Source organism: Pelophylax lessonae (assembly GCF_965119305.1).
Source record: "Pelophylax lessonae genome assembly, chromosome: 1".
NCBI classification, from domain to species: domain Eukaryota; kingdom Metazoa; phylum Chordata; class Amphibia; order Anura; family Ranidae; genus Pelophylax; species Pelophylax lessonae.
Window position 1 is genome coordinate 544,777,852 of NC_138768.1, and position 20,768 is coordinate 544,798,619.

Below are 20,768 nucleotides of genomic sequence, written 5' to 3' on the forward strand. Positions count from 1 at the left end.
CATTTTCTTTCCACATTTTCCAAAAACTTGTGGAAAAAAATGACATGTTCAAAAGACTCATTATGCCTCATAGAATATACGTTGGGGTGTTTGCTTTCCAAAATGAGGTCATTTTGTGGGTAATTTCATTGTGCTCCAGGGCCTTCAAATGTGTGATAGGTCGTCAGGAAATTATATGTGTAATTTATGCTCCTATCCTCCTTGCATGTTGGGACTCTGTATGTGGCCAGGCTGTGTAAAAGTCTCACACATGTGGTATCGCCATACTCAGGAGGAGAAGCAGAATGTATTTTGGGGTGTAATTGCAAATAACTTGTTATTATGACAATTATGTGTAAAAAAAAAAAAAAAAAAATATATATATATATATATATATATATATATTTCTTCATTTTCCCAAGAATTGTGGGAAAAAATGACAACTTCAAAAAACTCACCATGCCTCTTACAAATAGCCTGGAATGTTTACTTTCCAAAAAGGGGTCATTTGGGGGTATTTGTACAGTCCTGACATTTCAGGGCCTCAAGAAATGAGGCCATCGATACATCAGGTGTGATCAATTTTCAATGATTGGCACCATAGCTTGTAGAGTTTATAACCTTCACATAGACTAAATAATAACCACTAATTTGGGTTATCTTTACCAAAGGTATGTAGTAGTATAAAATTTGGCTCAAATTTATGAAAAAAAATTACTTACTTGCAAAATTTTATAATAGATACTAAAACAAAATGTTTTTTTTCCCAAATTTTCGCTCTCTTTTCACTTATATCAGAAAAAAAAAAAATAGCCCAGCAGTGATTAAATACTACCAAAAGAAAGCTCTATTTGTGTGGAAAAAATGTGATTGGGTATAGTGTTGTATGATAATTATCATTCAAAGTGTGAGAGCGCTGAAAGCTGAAAATTGGTCTGGGCAGGAAGGGGGTGTAACTGCTCTGTATGGAAGTGGTTAAAGGAATTTTTAATTTTTATTGTTGTACTTTAAACCTAATTAAAATCTCTGCCCCTGAAAAAAACAATTGTTTTTTGTTTAAAAGAAAATATTGCATTGATATATGTCCCCCAAGGCAGTACCCAGACCCCCCTGCCCCTTTTATGGCCAATTACTTGCATTTAAGCCTTCAAAATGGGCACTTTTGATTTTTTTCTGTTCGGCCCCTATAGACTTCAATGGGGTTCGCAGTTCAGGTTAGAACATTTCTCCTGTTCGGGAGTTCTGCTGTGAACTGAACAGGGGGGTGTTCAGCCCATGTCTACCTGTAAGGTCCCGAAAGCAGATTTTCTATGTTTGGAGGCTTGTGTCTGTATGCAGCACCCCTTAAAGCAAGTAGATGCGCATATCTGTGTACAGTTGCCTACACCCATTCATGTCAATGGGCGGCTGTATGCAGCAACAGAAGCTCCGGTGCACCACAATATGCAGTGTGTTTATACTGTAAAAAGAAATGTGTCCGTGTGCATGGGCCCTTTATGATTTTTTTATTTTTTTTAGTGAACACATGCCTATTTGATTTTATGTGTTGCTATGTTTTATACCATCCTAAGACGAAAGTTATGTAGTCTGCCATCCTTGTTGTCTTTTTCTGAACAATGTGCCTTGCTGCCATGCTGATACTTTGGCTTCAGTGTTTCTAATTACTGACCTGGAAAAAGTATACTACCTATTGTACATAGAAGTGCCATACATGTGTGGTCACCACTCTTGAGAGGCTGTAAATTATATCTTATTTTCAGTTGTATAGTTAAAGGGTAATACCACATTTGTTGGGAATAAATGGCAAATAAAAAAATGTAACCCCAATAAAAATGTTTTTTTTTTTTTCAAAACTGTTCCAAAAAATAAAATAAGCTATTCTATTAACGAGTATGCTGGAGTATTACTTGGACACATTGCTGGTAAAAAGTAATCTAGAGCCCAGGGCAAACATGCCAAACTGCAACCTCAACCCCCCCCCCCCCCCAAGATGTGAGCAAAAGTCTCCCTACAAAAAACTGAGCACTAATCTGCATGCTTACCCCCTAAGGAAAAATTAGTCCTCCTCCCAGTAAAAATCTGCCCCCTGCTGAAATGTCCCCCCCCTCAAAAGAAACAATCACCCCTCCTAGCATAAACCTCTATCCATGAAATATACCCTCTGAGTACACATCCCCCCCCCAGCACAAATTCCCCCCTCAATCCCTCCTGTTAGCACAAATCTTATCCCCCCACCCATAAATCACCACTCGTAGAACCCCCCCCCCCCCAGTTTTCCCTCCTAGAACACTACTTAACCCCTGCTGCCCCCAAAATCCCCTCTTCCCCAACCTTCTTGCAGCACCCCTCTCACATGATACCACAGTGCCCAGGGCAGCCGCTCCTCTTGCCCACCCCTATCCTTTGAGTTAGATTTTTTAATTGTAAAATAGTGGTCAGTCATAAACTATAATCACAAAGTATGAGCTACAGATCTGCATTGCTGCAATGCGGTTTTCTTGTCCATGAACTGGTCCCAAAATGCACAGTTCCTATATCCCTGTTTATTTACATGTATCCTGCTCCACTATCATCTAGAAATATCATCTAGCCTCCAAGACATCCCAAGTCCGGTAAGGCATTGCTATATCCAAAATGGCCCTTTTAGATTTGGAGAAGTGGACACATTTTTCTATTCTTATTAAACCCACTAGTTCCCTTTAATGCTCCCCATAGCAGTGAGCATGTACTACCTTTAAGGCTCCATTCACACCTGGGCAAAATGCGGGACGCACCCCAATGGCATTGGCACCCCAATCGCGTCGCGATTTTGCCATGGTTGTCCAATGATAAATCGTGCTGAAATCGTAGAGACGCTGTCACCCAAAAAAAAGCTCGCTCCTTCTCCTTTTTTATGAGTGACAAGCTTCATGATTTGCGATTTTCTTTGCCGCAATTGCAGGAAAACATATCGTGGGACAACGTCAGCAAAATTGTACTGTGATTGGGGTGCCATTAAGTAGTAATGGCATAGTGTCCCGCATTTTGCCGCAATTCTGGAATCGCGGACACAATCGCCTGATTCTGCCCATGATTTTAGAACACCCAGGTGTGAATGGAGCCTAAGGCTAGTTGGAACTACCTGCTGGTAGTAAAAAAACAATGCAGCCCATACTATGGGACGTGTAACTTGTGACTACTAGCATATACAAGCCTGATTACAAAAAAAAGTTTGGACACTGTATAAATTGTGAATAAAAGCAGAATGCAATGATGTGTAAGTTTCAAATTTCAATATTTTATTCAGAATGCAACATAGATGACATATCAAATGTTTCAACTGAGAAAATGTATCATTTTAGGGAAAAATAAGTTGATTTTAAATTTCATGGCATCAACACATCTCAAAAAAGTTGGGACAAGGCCATGTTTACCACTGTGTGGCATCCCCTCTTCTTTTTATAACAGTCTGCAAGCGTCTGGGGACTGATGAGACAAGTTTCTCAAGTTTAGGAATAGGAATGTTGTCCCATTCTTGTCTAATACAGGCTTCTAGTTGCTCAACTGTCTTAGGTCTTCTTTGTCACATCTTCCTCTTTATGATGCGCCAAATTTTTCTATGGGTGAAAGATCTGGACTGCAGGCTGGCCATTTCAGTACCCGGATCCTTCTTCTATGCAGTCATGATGTTGTTATTGATGCAGTATGTGGTCTGGTATTGTCATGTTGGAAAATGCAAGGTCTTCCCTGAAAGAGACGACGTCTGGATGGGAGCATATGTTGTTCTAGAACTTGGATATACCTTTCAGCATTGATGGTGCCTTTCCAGATGTGTAAGCTGCCCATGCCACATGCACTCATGCAACCCCCATATCATCAGAGATGCAGGCTTCTGAACTGAGCGCTGATAACCTCTTGGGTTGTTCTTGTCCTCTTTAGTCCAGATGACATGGCATCCCAGTTTTCCAAAAAGAACTTCAAATTTTGATTCGTCTGACCACAGAACAGTTTTCCACTTTGCCACAGTCCATTTAAAATGAGCCTTGGCCCAGAGAAAACACCTGCGCTTCTGGATCATGTTTAGATACGGCTTCTTTTTTGGCCTATAGAGTTTTAGCCAGCAGCGACGAATGCCACGGTGGATTGTGTTCACCGACAATGTTTTCTGGAAGTATTCCTGAGCCCATGTTTTGATTTCCATTACAGTAGCATTCCTGTATGTGATGCAGTGCCGTCTAAGGGCCCGAAGATCGCGGGCATCCAATATGGTTTTCTGGCCTTAACCCTTATGCACAGAGATTGTTCCAGATTCTCTGAATCTTTGGATGATATTATGCACTGTAGATGATGATGATAACTTCAAACTTTGCAATTTTTCTCTGAGAAACTCCATTCTGATATTGCTCCACTATTTTTCGCCGCAGCATTGGGGGAATTGGTGATTCTCTGCCCATCTTGACTTCTGAGAGACACTGCCACGCTGAGAGGCTCTTTTTATACCCAATCATGTTGCCAATTGACCTAATAAGTTGCAAATTGGTCCTCCAGCTGTTCCTTATATGTACATTTAACTTTTCCGGCCTCTTATTGCTATCTGTCCCTACTTTTTTAGAATGTGTAGCTCTCATGAAATCCAAAATGAGCCAATATTTGGCATGACATTTAAAAATGTCTCACTTTCAACATTTGATGTTATCTATATTATATTGTGAATAAAATATAAGTTTATGAGATTTGTAAATTTTTTTTATTTTTTTACTCACAATTGGGGATGATCGAACTTTTCAAAAGTTTGGTTCGACCAGAACACCAGAACTTCCAGAAAGTTCGGCCCGAATTTCAGAACCCCATTGAAATCAATGGGACCCGAACTTCGGTAATCAAAAAACCCCATTTTGAAGCCCTAAAACCCAATAAATGCCCCTAAAAAGTGCCTAGGGTTCTGGGTCATGCCCCAGAGACTATTAATCACACAAAAAAAGTTCTTAAAAATTGTCATTTTTGATAGAGAGCCAATTATTGAAAAAATTATTGAAAAAAAAAATGAGATTTTTTGATTTAGTGTCTGGGGGGTCTAAAAAGTGTACCTGTGAAGTTTCAGCTCTGTAGCATGTCCAGAACCAGAAAAAAAAAGATTGTTTCTATTAGGTCACTTATAGAACAGGGATATGGCTCCGCTATTTTCACACCTTGCCGGTTTTGTAGCAAGCGTTTTTTTGGGCATTTTTTAGAGGGGTTATTGGAGGCAGGCATAACATCAGAACTTCTGTGTAGGGGTATATATACACACACACACTTATATGTATATATACACATACACATATATAGGTGTGAAAGTAGCAGAACACTATGCTTGCGCTAATGAAATAATTAACACCCATATGGCTTCTCTCCTTTCACACCTATATGTGTGTATGGGTATATATACATATAAGTGTGTGTGTATATATACCCCTATACAGAAGTTCAGATGTTTTGCCTGCCTCCAAAGATCCCAAAAAAATGCCCAAAACGCCCAGGTGTGTTATTGCAGGTGTTTTTTTTGGGGCATTTTTTTGGGGTCTTTGGAGTCAGGCATGACATCTGAACTTGTGTATAGGGGTATATATACACACACATGTATGTATGTATATATACACCTACACATATATAGGTGTGAAAAGAGCAGAACACTATGCTTGCGCTAATGAAATAAACAGGCATATGGCTCCGCTCCTATCACACCTATATATGTGTATAATACATATAAGTGTGTGTGTGTGTATATATACCCCTATAAGTTCAGATGTCATGCCTGCCTCCAAAGACCCCCAAAAAAATGCCCAAAAAAACGCTTGATAGGAGCGGAGCCATATGCCTGTTAATTATTTTATTAGCGCAAGCATAGTGTTCTGCTCTTTTTACACCTATATATGTGTAGGTGTATATATACATACATGTGTGTGTATATATACCCCTATACACAAGTTCAGATTTCATGCCTGCCTCCAAAGATGTCCTCAAAAAGCCCTATAAACGCCTGCAGCAAAAAGCAGGCTGACCGGCGAGAAGCCATATCGCTGCTCTGTAAGTCACATAAGAGAAACGATCTTTTCTCTATAGCGGTCACCCTGAAATGGAAGGGTTTGGTCACCCTGCCATAGCAGTCAGTGTCAGTTCACCCTACACTACACTACGGTCACCCTGGCACTTAACATTTTCCCTAAAGAAACTAGATTTTTGAAGCTAACTATAGTGGAAAATAGCACCCTAACTACACTAGATATCCCTTTCCTCACACTAATAATTGCTAAATGACACTTTTGAAGCAGAAGTAACAGAACTGCTTCCACTCTCTTCCATGTCCCTGTATTAAAATGCTAGGAATTTGGCGGGGCTATCTTATATACTGGGGGGCGTATTCACTAATGATTGGCCTCTGGACCACTCCAATCACATTCCTAGCATTCTCCTGCCCCCTCAATTGGCTTTTACTAATGGTTCTGGTCCAATCATGGGCCTTTAAAGCCCATTTCCTGTCCCATTGCATTTTGGTCGGTTCTGGTTGCCGAATTCCGAACTTTTTCAGTGAAAAGTTCTAAATTCGGCCGAACCTCGAACAGTCAATGTTCGGGTTGAACCGATGGTCGACCCGAACCGTTCGATCATCCCTACTCACAATTTGTACAGTGTCCCAACTTTTTTGGAATTAGGTTGTATTTTCTTATGCAGTTTACCAAGTGTGTGTTCAAAAATATAATTTTGGCATAATGTTCCCAATTATTATCTAACATTATTTTTCCCAAAGGTGGTGGTTGAACTAGGCAGATTTGAAAAACAGAAGAAAAAAGGTGTTTCTTTACAGGATTTACAACACCAGAAACAATCTCAATCATTGCTGACTGGATTACAAGCAAATCTCTTCGTCAAAAAGTTTGACAATGGATTGGACAAATATCCTATCATGCTTTGGTGGTCTCCACTGACTGGTGAGAATGGAAGGCTGGGACGATGTGGAGACAATTCATGTTTTTTCACTATAAACCGAACATACCTGCATCATCCTATGACAAAAGCTGTCCTGTTTTATGGTATGTTTTTTTTTTTTTGTTTTTTTTTTCTTCTCTGTGACAATGTTATATGTTCATATTGTTAAAATGTTAATTTTGACCACTACATCTCAGTTTTATGAATTTTGCTTTAACATGCATTTACAAAGGTTTTTGTGATATGTCATGAAACCTATTCATAAATATTACAGACTTTTAAAATAAAATGTAGATTTTGTTCTTTATAGAACATGTTTGTACATGGGTAAATTTGAAATGATTATCCACTTTGTTCTGGTTCTAAATAACTAGTTATTCAGAAGTAAAGATAGAATGTTCCCCCATATATTAGTTTTGTCATTCCTATAATTTCCTAAGAATAAGGTTGGGTTTACTTACTTACTTTGCATGTAAATGTAATCTATTTTACCTTTTAAAACTCTTAAATGTGGTGGCTGCATTAGTTTGTTATTTGAGGATCTGACTAGGAACATGTTTCCTGTCTTAGGTTGGAAGGCAGGGGCTGACTGGCAACTTTCAGCCCAGGGGGCAAGTACAAACCAGAGGCCCATGGTGCAGCGACTTGGCCCTCGTCCCACTCTCCGGCTTCCTGGCCTCCTCACCCCCATTCCAGGCTGAAGCTCCACTCCAGGTACTCTCTACTCACTGGCTGAACTCGGGGCTGGCCGGGGGGGGAGAGTCTCCAGTGGGGCATGGAACCAGCCTCTGCTCAGACACCGTTTACATCATCCATGCTGGGGGGGGGGGGATGGGGAGGCCTGCTCTCTGTCCTTTTCTTCATCCCGCTTTCAGTAGGTAAGCTATGGGGGAATTTTTACTTCTCTTCTCCAGGAATCCTTTAGGCATGTCTGTGGCAGAAGCGGTGCAGCATTTTTACGAGGCATCAGAGCATCCCGGGAGGCAATTGCCCCCCTGCCCCCTGGCCCAGTCCTCCCCTGGTGGAAGGATGGTGCAACAGAGACACCTCTGGAGTCTGGACAGAAGCATTGTCAATCTGAGAAGAGGGTAGTGTAAAATGTACTAACAGATTTAGATTTGACTAACAAATTAAAGCTGAACACCAGTTAACACTTTTTAAGCAGTTCCAGCAACAGTTTTTTTTTCCTTGTGGAATAAACGTTTTACATAAATGAATAAAAACTGATCATGGTAATTACCTCTGTCAGTAGAAAATGGTTAGTCCCAACCTTGTAACTGCCACTTTGCTGGACAGCTTGGTCTGTTAAACGAAGTTAAAAATAACAGACTTATAGTGATAGCATTAGCTGGGTCCATTGCTGCCCTTTAGAGTTGTGCGAACAGTTCGAGCCAAGCAAAAGTTCAGCCCGAACATCGCCTGTTCCGTGAACAAGTAAATTTGCGGAGTGCTCTGCGGGATGTTCACCCGCTGAGTGCTCCGCAATGCACTCTGTGCTGCACAGTGCACTTTAAGACCTGGAAGCTGGCCACTCAGTCCTTAACAATGGATGAGTCACCAGCTGTCAGTGGGCTTACCTGCTGACAGCAAAATGAAAAATAAAAAAATATTGCCGGTAATAGAAAAATTTGAAGAAAAAAAAAACGCGTAGGGGCCCCCCCAATCCATGTCAGGCCCTTTGGGTCTGGTATGAATTTTAAGGGGAATCCCACACCAGAATGAAAAAATGGCTTGGAGCCCCCCCCAAACTATATACCAGATCCTTATCTGAGCATGCAGCCCAGCAGGCCAGGAAAAGGAGAAGGGGGGGAGTGAGGGAGCGCCCCCCTCCTGAACCATACCAGGCCTCATGCCCTCAACATGAGGGGTGTTTTGGGGGCGGGGGGGGGGGGCTCTGCTGTCAATACTACATGCCGATGCTTCTCAGGGAGGAACAATTTTCGGAGCCTTTCCGGAAAATGACACCATCTTACAAATGCATTAGTTCCCACTCTCTATGAACTATACTGGAGTCCCTGATGGAGCAATTTAGCATAATTGGGGGTCTTGAGCTATTAACGCCTTACTAATAAGGTTACCTAGTGGATCCTCGTTCGGATCCCTTCTCAAATCCTGTTGCAAACTCGAAGAAACCCGACTGACAAATGAAAGCTGTCTTCTCTCTGTCATCGGGTGCATTGGTATCTGATAATACCCACTCTTCAGATCCAACACGCTGAACCACTTCGCTCTGGACAGACACTGCAGAGCATCTCCTATTCGGGGCATGGGGTACTGATCTGGGATTGTTCTTCGATTCAGTGTTTGATAATCGATACACATCCAGAAGGACCCATTTTTCTTGCGTACCACCACTATGGGGGATGTGTAAGGACTCCTGGCTTCTCTGATGACCAGTGCTGTATCTTGGCCTAGGCCGACAAGGCCCAGGCCTAGGGCGACACTTTTCAGGGGGCAGCAAAAAAGCTGTACCTCACACAAAAAAAAACCCGCAGCCCCCTCCCGACTCCAGCACGAAAAGGGTCCCCACTGGCTTGCGCTACACTTTTCATATAGTGGCAGTCCTATGGGGCGAATTGAGCCAAAGGGCAGAAACAAATCAGTCTGGCACCCCTATAAAGCGGTCACACTGCTACCTGCCGCTATAATACCAGCTGGTGAGGATATTCGGACAGACTGCAGGCCGCCGACCACACTTAATACAACTGGCCCAATGGCAACCAATGCTAATAAATGTGGCACTGCAGCCCAATGCTCCACCTTCCCTACTCTGCCCCCAGGTATGGCAAGCATCATGTCAATAATTTTCATTTCTTTAAACATCCTTGTCCTTGAACAAGCATATTGAGTTGCATCATATACAATTAAGGCTATTGCAATATGTCACTCGGTTGATTTAGATTACTCCAATTTTATAAGATATTTGGACTTGTGTTTGCTGCCATTGATTATTTCACTTATTTGTCTGACTATGGACTTCCTAGTCAATTTACAAATAAGTGAAATAATCCTATGATTACATTCAGTGGCAGCAAATACAAGTCCAAATATCTTAAAAGAAAGGAGTAATCTTACTAATCCAGTGACATAAGGCAGTACTAATGGGCACTACTGATAAGGCTGTACTGATGGCCACTGATGAGGTGGAACTGAAAAGGCTGCACTGATGACCACTGATGAGGAGGAACTGATAAGGCTGCACTGGTGTCCACTGATGAGGTAGAACTGATAAGGCTGCCCTGATGGCCACTGATGAGGTGGAACTGATAAGGCTGCACTGATGGCCACTGATAAGGCTGCACTGATGGGCGCTGATATGCTGCACTGATGAGACTGCAATGGTGGGTACTGAAACTGCACTGACAGGCACTAATGAGCCACTGATGAGGCGGCACTGATGAGCTGCTCTGATGGGGCTGCACCAATAAGGCAGCACTGATTTGATGCACTAATAGGCTGCACTGATGGTCACTGATGGGGCTGCACTGATGGAGCTGCACTGATGGCCACTGATGGGGCTGGACTGATGGCCAATGATGGGGCTGGACTGATGGCCAATGATGGGGCTGCACTGATGGCCACTGAGGCAGGATGAGTCATAAATAGGAAGGGGTATTGCATTTACAGGAAGGGGTGGGTCATATTTAAATTAGGGGTGCACAAGTTTAATCAGGCCTAGGGCAGCACAAAACCTAAATACACCACTGCTGATGACTCGAGATTTCTTCAACTCAGCCAACTGTTCCCTGAGATCTTTGAGATCACTCAATCACTCAAAGGTATCCATCAAGCTCTCTTTCTGAAAGGCTTATCTTCACTCAGCCGTACAACCCACATCAAAGTCATTCTTAGAGAACATCTCTTCCCATCTGGCTAGCTTTGCCTTGACCCTCTCTTCCCTCTTGGGGGGCAGAATGGAGCATTGAGCATGTAACTCTCATTTCACGACCTTCGCTGTTTGTTCTCTGGGCCAAATCGCCTGGCACCATAGGACTAACTGTACTCTCCCGTCCTATCACCATATGAGGCTTCAAGCTGACAGGTTGACTGCTGATGTTCAGAACAATAATTGGAATTCTACCCCCATTTCTCAATCGCATCTTACTGGGCACTATTTCTGGAATCGATTTCTATCCCTGTCTCCTCTCCCAAAGGGTCAGCTTCCAGCACTATGAAGGGACGGGGCTGATCCCATGACAGCTTGACTGTAGCCTTCATGCAAGCTCTCTCTCCTGGCTGCAACACTCTCTCTCTCTGGTGTCCAGTCACCATAGTGTTCCCACTCCTTCAGCCGGTGCCCTTTCTTCCTGGACTACGCCTGTCTCAGCTGTGGGTGTATCTTCTCACAACATCAGTGTTGGTCCGATAAACAAGGAATTCTGACCTGCTCCAGGGGGCAGAGGACAGAAAACTGCCATTGTGTCAAATGTCTCCTCATTCCCAGTCAAAAAGGGGCCGAAGGTTATCCTAATAGGGATGTATCCATCATAAGGTAAATTTTTAGTGCTGAAAACCTAGATTTCTAGCTCTTTCAGCTTACACGGTGGGATATGCTTAAAATACTTGTCGTAGGAATCCCTCTACAATAAAGTCACTTGAGCCTCAGTATCTAACAATGGTTTGATATAGATTCCCTCTACTTGGAACGAGACTATCTGGGATGGACCTACTAGGGTTTTCGGCAAGTTCTTTGCTTTAGGCTTGTCCGCCTGTACCCTCGATCTCTTCCTTTGCTGTGATTACTTTTTTTTTTTGATCAAGTAGAAGGGAGTGCATTGACTTTTTGCTTTCTCCCCTGGTTAGGTGGCTCATCTTTAGATCCAAAAGACAGCGCAGGAGGACAGCTGGAAGATCTTGCCTGACATTTCTGCCTCGTTTCTTTCCAAGCTTTGGAGCTCTGATTCTTCCTGGGACCCCTCAGTTGGCTCCTTCACTGAGGCCCTCTGAATTTCCCCCCTTGCTTTCCAAAGAGCAGCTTCTGTAATGCCTTTAACACCTCTGCTAACCACTCTGGCCTAATTCCTTATTTTGGACATTGAGCCCCTGAAATGCCCAACGTCCCCACATCTGAAACACTTCTTTCCTCTGACTTGGGACAACTTCGGACCTCCTGAGTCAGACTTTGACTCATGCATCTTCCCCTGAGTCTCCATCACTCGCATCAAAGCCTGTTGCATTCGGGTCAGCAGTTCCACTTGCTTTGGTTCACTAACTAACTTTTGGCTGTCATGCCCCTCTCGCTCTGTCTCTGCTTTGCTATCTTCCTCCAAGAAGCCGGGTTCCATTTGAGCTGCACGGACGGATACTTTCTCCCTTCTTCCCCTAGCCGCAGCCGACTCTCTTGCCTTCTGACTTTTTTTCTAGTAAAACTTCTTCCTTCACTTCTCTCATCAAATTTGGGTAAGTGGGAAAAGCTTGAGCTCCCTTCAACAGTAACTTCAAAACAATTGGGTGAATTGGACATGCACCTTGTAAAACTCGATCCAGGCAGGCTCAGTCAGTGTCCATGGGATCTATGCCCCTCTTCAGGATGATATGGTGCAACACTCTATCCACTCGGGAGACGTATTCTGAAATTCTCTGTCCCTTCGCTGGGGAGTGTGGTTAAACTTATACAAGAGATCAGAGGTCTTCTCTACCCTTCTGAATACAGTGTACAAGGCCTCTATTTAGTCCATAGCTACACAGTCCTTCATTCCCATTCACAAGTTACGAATTATCCCTGCCGCTGGACCTCTAAGGCTTTACAGCTTCCAGATCGCTCCACTCTTCTACTGCCTGGGTGGCCTGACTCATCCATGTTTTAAACTCTTCTTCACCCTGAGGGGTTGGTATTTGCTCTGAGGAAAAAAAGATCTCCTATACCCTTTGAAAAGAAAAGTTTCCTATACCCTTTGTTGGCAGTGGCAGAGCAATTCTTAACAAGACTCTCAACTAGCTGGGTCATATCGGCATATAACGATTTAGGGGGGCCCTGGCCCTACAGTAGTCTGGGCCAGTCAGTCCCATGTTCCCTGCACTGGCCTGTGGCTGCCTTTCTTCTCCTGACAATAACAGAATCCCCCAGGCATCTACCCCCTCCGCTAGGTGAACCTCTTCTTCCCTGAAGCAGGCGAGTATGTCTTCCGCCCATTTCATCAGTATCCGAACACAGTCCAGGATGAACTCTGCCCTCACATCCAAAATGTATGCTCTCTGGTCTGGTACTTGGGCTCTCACCCACTGTTGGATCTCTCTCGGTGCACTCGCTCCCTGGGACCTCTATGACAGTGCAACGCTCCATCTGAGCCCCTTGCGCTTGTCCCCAAGTGGCTTCAGTGGCTGAATCCATATCTTGCTCACTCGGTGGCTCGTAACTGGGCTGGCTGAGGCCTGCAGCAAAGGACATCCTGGATGAGCCCTCAAATGTAGTGCCATCCCCCTGTGGGGGCCACTATATATTTCTCGTCCTCCTGTGTATATATTTCTCGTCCTCCTGTGCTGCCCTGGGAACTTCCCAGCCCATCTGACACCCTAGGTTCTGACACAGTGTATACCCCTTTAAGTAAAACACAGACACAATGCAAACTGAGTTCAACAGTACTTGAATTATCAAGACAGAAAAACGGGGTGTATAAGCGCGTCAATTAGCCTAATCCTGGGAAAGCACCCCAAAATCCGGTTGAATTGAAAACCCAGCAGTCTGATATACACAAATAGCAATAACAGTAGATGACAGCAACACTCCAATGTACAAAGCAATATAGACACTTAGCAATGAGATTATCAGAGTTACTTTAGCTGATTATGCTACCACTAAAAGGGCAAGGGCCGGCCTAAATAGATTATAATCCAAATGAGGGGATTGAACTATATTGGAACCAGTCTCTCTACCCTTTGAAAGCAAGAAAGTGGTAGTAGTCAAAATGTTAGGGCTGAGGGTTGTCTTCCATGGAGCTCAGGTGTAAAAAGGGAATTCTCAGTGTGTAACATAAGGGGTTAATAATCAGCAGAAGAATGCTAGGCATGGCACTGTGTCAAATCCCTTGCTAATCCAGGTTATGTTGTCTGCATGCAGTGTCCATATAGTGATAGTTACTGACAGACTGTAGATGATTTGGGCATGAGCCCACTCACCAGATCCTGGGGATGGCTGATGCACACACAGGAAACCATGCATGATCTGTACACCAGTAAGCAGGGGCTGAATCCAATGGATCCATCTGATAAATTCAGCAGTCTGGGCTGTCACCCACTGCACTGTCTCCCTGTCACTGCCAGAAGTCGCAGGAGGTTTTTAGTGTGGTGCTGCACAGCAGATCCGTTTGGGCATAAACAGCACTAACCTCTGGCGCCATGGTGGGCTGCAAACCCTTAGCAAAGCAGTGAAACGGTGCTCACATGGTGGGTCCCAGGAAGAAGAGTGTGCGGGCCTATTGGGAGGTTGCTCTTATAGCCTCTCCCATAATTCTCCCCTGGAGAGGGTGGATTGTTGGGGGATGTAGTCTGTTAAGGTTTCAGCAGTACAGTGATGGCTGCGCAGAGGACTACAATTCCCACAATGCTCCCCTTCACTGGCTCAGGAGTGTGATGCAATTGATCTGAGTCCAGCACTAGGAGGAAAATAGGAATAGTTTAAAGAAGTGGAGATTGAGTCTGCTACATCAGGTTACAGTAGTCAGATCCCGGCTACACACTTATATTTTCTGCACTGTGGCTAGCTAAGTGCTGAAATTAAAATAGGCCTGTAGTTAATGCTAACACAATTTGAAATGTAGTGCGTGTACACATTCCACTCTTTGAGGAATGCTTAAGAAGAGCAAACTAACTTTTTATTTGTAGGTACGTACCATAAGTCTGTCATCCGGTAATATTTTATGTGAATTTTTTTTTCTTCTTAGGCACAGACTTCAATATAGACAGTTTACCAATTCCACGTAAATGGCATCACGAATGGGCTTTATTTCACGAGGAGTCTCCAAAAAACAATTACAAACTCTTCCATCCACCCACCATTGCCCTTTTTAACCACACAGCGACATTTAGCCGACATTCCCACTTGCCTTTGACAAGCCAGTATTTGGAAGGTCTACAAATACTAACATCACTTGAGTACTTTGTGGCTGTAGGAAAAAAGAATGCCCTAAGGAAGAAACTTGCTCCAGTGGTATATGTGCAGTCAGATTGTGACCCACCATCAGATCGCGACACTTACATTCAAGAACTAATGAAATACATTCCTGTGGATTCCTATGGAGAATGCTTACATAATCGTGATCTCCCTTCAGAGGTGAACAACCCTTCATTTATGGATCATGCACAGTTCTATCAAATCCTTGCTCAGTATAAATTTATCCTGGCATTTGAAAATGCTGTTTGTGAGGATTACATAACAGAGAAGTTGTGGAGACCCCTTAAGCTAGGATCTGTGCCCATCTACTATGGTGCCCCAAATGTCAAGGACTGGTTGCCCAGTAATAAAAGTGCAATCATTGTTACTAAATTTTCACATCCACGAGAACTAGCAAGGTATATAAAACAGCTGGACAAAAATGACAGCTTGTACATGGAATTTTTAGATTGGAAACTAAAAGGTCATATTAGCAACATGCACTTGGTCACTGCTATCAAAGAAAGAAAATGGGGTGTACAAGATGTAACACAAGACAATTATATTGATGCATTTGAATGCATGGTCTGTACAAGAGTTTGGGATAACATAAGGCTGACAGAAAAGGTATGTGTGAATATCATAATATAAAAACAAACTATTGCTAGTCACAAATTTGAACATGAACGACATTTTAGTAATATTTTAAAACCAGCAGACATGTTATTTCATCTAAACAAGTGATCTCATTGCTTGCTGGATTTATTTTTGTTAACCTGTGCATTAAATCATAATGAACTGTTCATGGTCAAAGACAGTTTTCAAACTTTCTATTGACCTAAATAATTTATTTGTTCTGGCATGATAATTTTATTTTAAAGGTTCTTTTTTTTTAACGTGAAAACCCAAAATCAGTCTTTTTTTTACAGTACGCTCAGGATATATTAATAGTTTAGAAAATCTATACAGGAACATAAAATACTATAATCTTTTTATGGTAATCTGTTTCTCTGTAATCTGCCCTATTCCTGCTGCATATATACTCTCAGCATCTATAAGATGCCAAAGAATGAACAGTATTTCTAGTGGAACGGTGACCTAATTGGTCACCTAATGCAACATTTAAGTCCTTTGGGAGCTCCAAGCTCTACTGACGTCACCTATGGACTGGCTCAGTCCAAGAAGGAGGCTTGTTGAAGGATATGTTTACTCAATGGTGGCATCATAATCCTTGGAGTAAAACATGATACAGGGTATGATGTATGGGAACAAAACAAGCACAGATGAAGTTTATTGGACAGATATGGTAAGATCTTTTATTGTTTTAACAGCATTGGGATTTTGTGTTTCCAGTATCTGAGAACACTCTGAAATTGAAATTTAGTTTCTAGCACATGTCCACTAATAGTTTCTTATATTCCAAAAAAGCAAAAATATTGCTAAAGCTGTAGCTTGGTCTTTTCTCTGTGTGTCCTCCACCAGTAATGCTAGTTATACGCACATAGATTTCTCCATCCACACTAAACCACATGGATGGAAGAATATCTCCTGCCAGCTATCATGTTTAGACAGCAGTGCCCACAATTGTCTGAACACAAGAACAGTGATTGCATCTGATAGGATTCAGTCGCTGTTCAGCCAACAGTTTTCCACCTGCCTCCTTTGATTTTTCATTCAAGGTTTATTTAGCTGGGTAGTGCCAACCAGGCAACCCAAGGCTTGAATTTCAGATTATTCAGCAGGCCAAATTTTTAACCTATGTATGGCCAACTTTACCCACTTTATTATTCTGTATCTCATGTCTTTTCTATTTCCTGTTTGCCTGCATCTTGCCCTAGTTTGTGTCTCTGTGTTCTTCATATCCGTGTCTTATATAAACAGTGCCTTCTGACTATTTAAAAGAGAAGTGTGGGAGTTGAAAATAGCAAACATTTATACTTATCTAGAAGGATATTGCACAAATAGGGTACTAGGGGCTATACCAATATCCACCCAGATGTTTTAGCAACAGCTGAAAAACCCTGTAATCCCAATAGGGAGATAATTTGTATATAAAATCAACGTTCACTATTTGCAAACTTAAAAGAATTCTAAAGTCCCAATCCCAAAAACATGTCCTTCCAAAGAATCTTTCTCTCAAACTTTTCAATGTCCAATGTAGACCAGGCAACATCGGTATTGTCCTCTCTGGTTGTAACTCCTTTGTAGTATTTCCCTCACAACAGTAAAAAAAATCTCTTAAAACAAAAATGCTGTATAGTGTAGTATGTCTAATCCAGTTAATGTGAAAGATAATATGTTTATATTGTACTTACATCAATATCATAGACTATCTCCACAGAATCCACAAATGTGTTCTTATTTATGTATTATAACTCTCAAATATCTCAAGTAGAGCATTCTATATTGTTCCAACGTGGCTGTCATTCTGTATCTTTATTTCTCCTCCAGAATGATTCTTCCTCCCCTCTCCTGAAATCAGTGTTTGGAAGCTCCGAAAAATCAAGTGAAATCACATAGTGTAATACTGCAACATAACTTGATCACCACAAATCAAAAATCAAATTACTCACAAAAGTGTGTTGATTTATGTGTGTATTCTTTTAAAACCCACTGTCAGCTCCACTATGCAAATATATGAGCATAAATCACTCTATATACCTTACCAAACCTAAGATTAAAGCGGAGTTCCAGGCAAAAAGACAACTCTGTCTTAACAAACAGTATACCCCAACCCCCCCCCCTTATTTTTGAAGATGTACAGTATCTCAAAAAGTAAGTACCCCTTCCACATTTTTGTAAATATTTAATATATCTTTTCATGTGACAACACTGAAGAAATGACACTTTGCTACAATTTGCTACAATGTAATGTAGTGAGTGTACAGTTTGTATAACAGTGTTACTTTTGCAAAATAACTCAACACACAGCCATTAATGTTGAAACGGCTGGCAACAAAAGTGAGTGATTTTTCACCCCTAAGTGAAAATGTCCAAATTGTGCCAGATTAACAATTTTTTTCCTCCCTGGTGTCATGTGACTCGTTAGTGTTACAAGGTCTCAGGTGTGCTCTCACTCTTTCATACTGGTCACTGTAAGTTCAACATGACACCGCATGGCAAAGAGTGCACGTGCTCAGCGTCATATCCAGAGGTTTTCTTTGGGAAATAGATGTATGAGTGCTGCCAGCATTGCTGCAGAGGTTGAAGGGGTGGGGGATCAGCCTGTCAGTGCTCAGACCATACGCCGCACACTGCATTAAATTGGTCTGCATGGTTGTTGTCCCAAAAGGAAGCCTCTTCACAAGAAAGCCTGCAAACATGTCCTGTTGTCTGATGAGACCAAGATAAACTTATTTGGTTCAGATGGTGTCAAGCATGTGTGGCGGCAACCAGGTAAGGAGTACAAAGACAAGTTTGTCTTGCCTACAGTCAAGCATGGTGGTGGGAGTGTCATGGTCTGGGGCTGCATGAGTGCTGCCGACACTGGGAAGCTACAGTTCATTGAGGGAACCATGAATGCCAACATGTACTGTGACATACTGAAGCAGAGCATAATCCCCTCTCTTCAGAGACTGGGCCGCAGGGCAGTATTCCAACATAACGACCCCAAACACACCTCCAAGATGACCACTGCCTTGCTAAAGAAGCTGAGGGTAAAGGTGATTAACTGGCCAAGCATGTCTCCAGACCTAAACCCTATTGAGCATCTGTGGGGCATCCTCAAACTGAAGATGGAGAAGCGCAAGGTCTCTAACATCCACCAGCTCCATGATGTCGCCCTGGTGAAGTGGAAGAGGACTCTAGAGGCAACCTGTAAAGATCTGGTGAACTCTATGCCCAAGAGGGTTAAGGCAGTGCTGGAAAATAATGGTGGGCGCACAAAATATTGACACTTTGGGCCCAATTTGGACATTTTCACTTAGGGGTGTACTCACTTGTTGCCAGCGGTTTAGACATTAATGGCTGTGTGTTGAGTTATTTTGAAGGACAGCACATTTACACTGTTATACAACCTGTACACTCACTCCTTTACATTGTAGCAAAGTGTAATTTCTTTGGTGTTGTCACCTGAAAAGATATAATAAAAGTTTTTCAGAAATTTGAGGTACTGTATATATTTTCTTCTTTTTTGGCTTTTTGGTACCTTTTCTGCTCTTTTTCTTCTGGACTTTTGTCTTCTGTCGCCCTGAGATATGTCATTGACGCGATTGCAGCATGCCCTGCTCCTTCCCCTGGGACCTGTTTGTGTTCCAGAAGACAACGGGACCATTCAAAAAGCGCCGCATGACTCCCCCATGCGCAGTATGAAACTAGCAGTGAAGCCTGCAGGCTTCGCTGCCATTTTTCCTTATTAGAAATGCCGGCACCTGCACTCAGAGCTGATGGATGGATTGGCTTGGGGTGCCGACATTTCGGACTCCGTGGAAAGGTAAGTGTCCTTATAGTAAAAGTCAGCAGGCGGGAACTCTGCTTTAATAATGCGTCCTCAATTGGTCCGTCCTTATGAGAATTATATACAAAAAAGGCACATGAAACCAGATCCAATTGACTCCAGGGCAGTGCACTTGAGTCTAAAAAGCACTGGCTGGTGTAACCTCACACCAATACATCAAGGTTATGCCCCATACACACGTGCAGATTATCTGCAGACTTTTGTCTGCAGACTTACCAAAACCATATAATATGAGGTCAAATCTAAACACTTTCAATTTGTATGTAATCCGGCAGGCCCTTGCACTACAAAGAAAAGGTAAGTCTGCAGACAAAAGTCTGCAGATAATCTGCACGTGTGTATGGGGCATTAGTGTTAAGTGTGCCTCATCATCCGACCATCCGCTGTTATCTGGAGATATTTCTTGAAGCACTTGAGTCAATCTCACTAGTGCATCAAATGGATCCACATATATCCTCAATATAATGGTATTTAAAAAACAGCAAGGAAAGATTTCCCATAGTGTAAAAACATTTTATTAATAACCCCGAGTATTAAAATTGCACTTACAATTTGACTGAAGCATTTGCATACAAAAGTAAATAAGCAGGAAGCACCGCTGACTCGCCCAGCGCGCGTTCCACCAAAACTGGAAGTGACTACTGATGTTCCCCAATTTTGCTAGCCTTACTGATTCTACAGTATGTTCTACAAAAAGCTCAGCTCCAGGCACAAACATAGATTCACAAATAAAATACATGCATGGGAACAGTTTTTGTATTTCATTCTATCCAGTTCTGGGATTTACACTGCTCTGCCACATAGCAAAGCCTTGTCTGGCAGATCTGATTTTTCTGCTGCAGTTAAGTGACACAGATCTTCTCCTCATCTCCAACATGTGTCTGTACAGTAAATGGAGAAGTAGGGGACAGATTAGCTATTTTGTCTGTCACTCATCTCTCTCCTCATATCAGCGTGCTTTTTGCATTTCGGCACAACTGATTGGCTGCTTTTGCTGCTTCTACCTCTGCAAGTTTGAGCTTTGCTATACAACAACTGCAAAAGGCTGATACCATAATTAATTTGTATCTTTTATATCTGCCTGGAGTTCGGCTTTGCCTATCTATGCTACCATTTCCTTTTATCTTCCTGTACAGTCTGCTCTGATTTGAGACCTACACTAAAGGCCCGTACACACGTACCGATCGTCGGCATACAAACGTCGGTGGACGAAGGATCTGCCGATTGTACGCGTGTTAGTATGGTGCCTCCGACAGATGTCTGCGCACAATCCGCGGACAAAAGTCTTTCGTGCAAACA

At 42.5% G+C, this 20,768-nt stretch overlaps 1 protein-coding gene across 1 annotated transcript in view; it reads left to right on the forward strand.

The window, feature by feature from the left end:
* Positions 1 to 20,768, forward strand: part of FUT10 (fucosyltransferase 10) — a 48,885-nt gene that overhangs the window by 25,830 nt on the left and 2,287 nt on the right. Inside the window, exons 3-4 of the mRNA XM_082243218.1 lie at positions 6,746 to 7,028; positions 14,805 to 15,640. Of these exons, the coding sequence (XP_082099344.1) occupies positions 6,746 to 7,028; positions 14,805 to 15,640 (1,119 nt within the window). The remainder of the gene's footprint in view (positions 1 to 6,745; positions 7,029 to 14,804; positions 15,641 to 20,768) is intronic.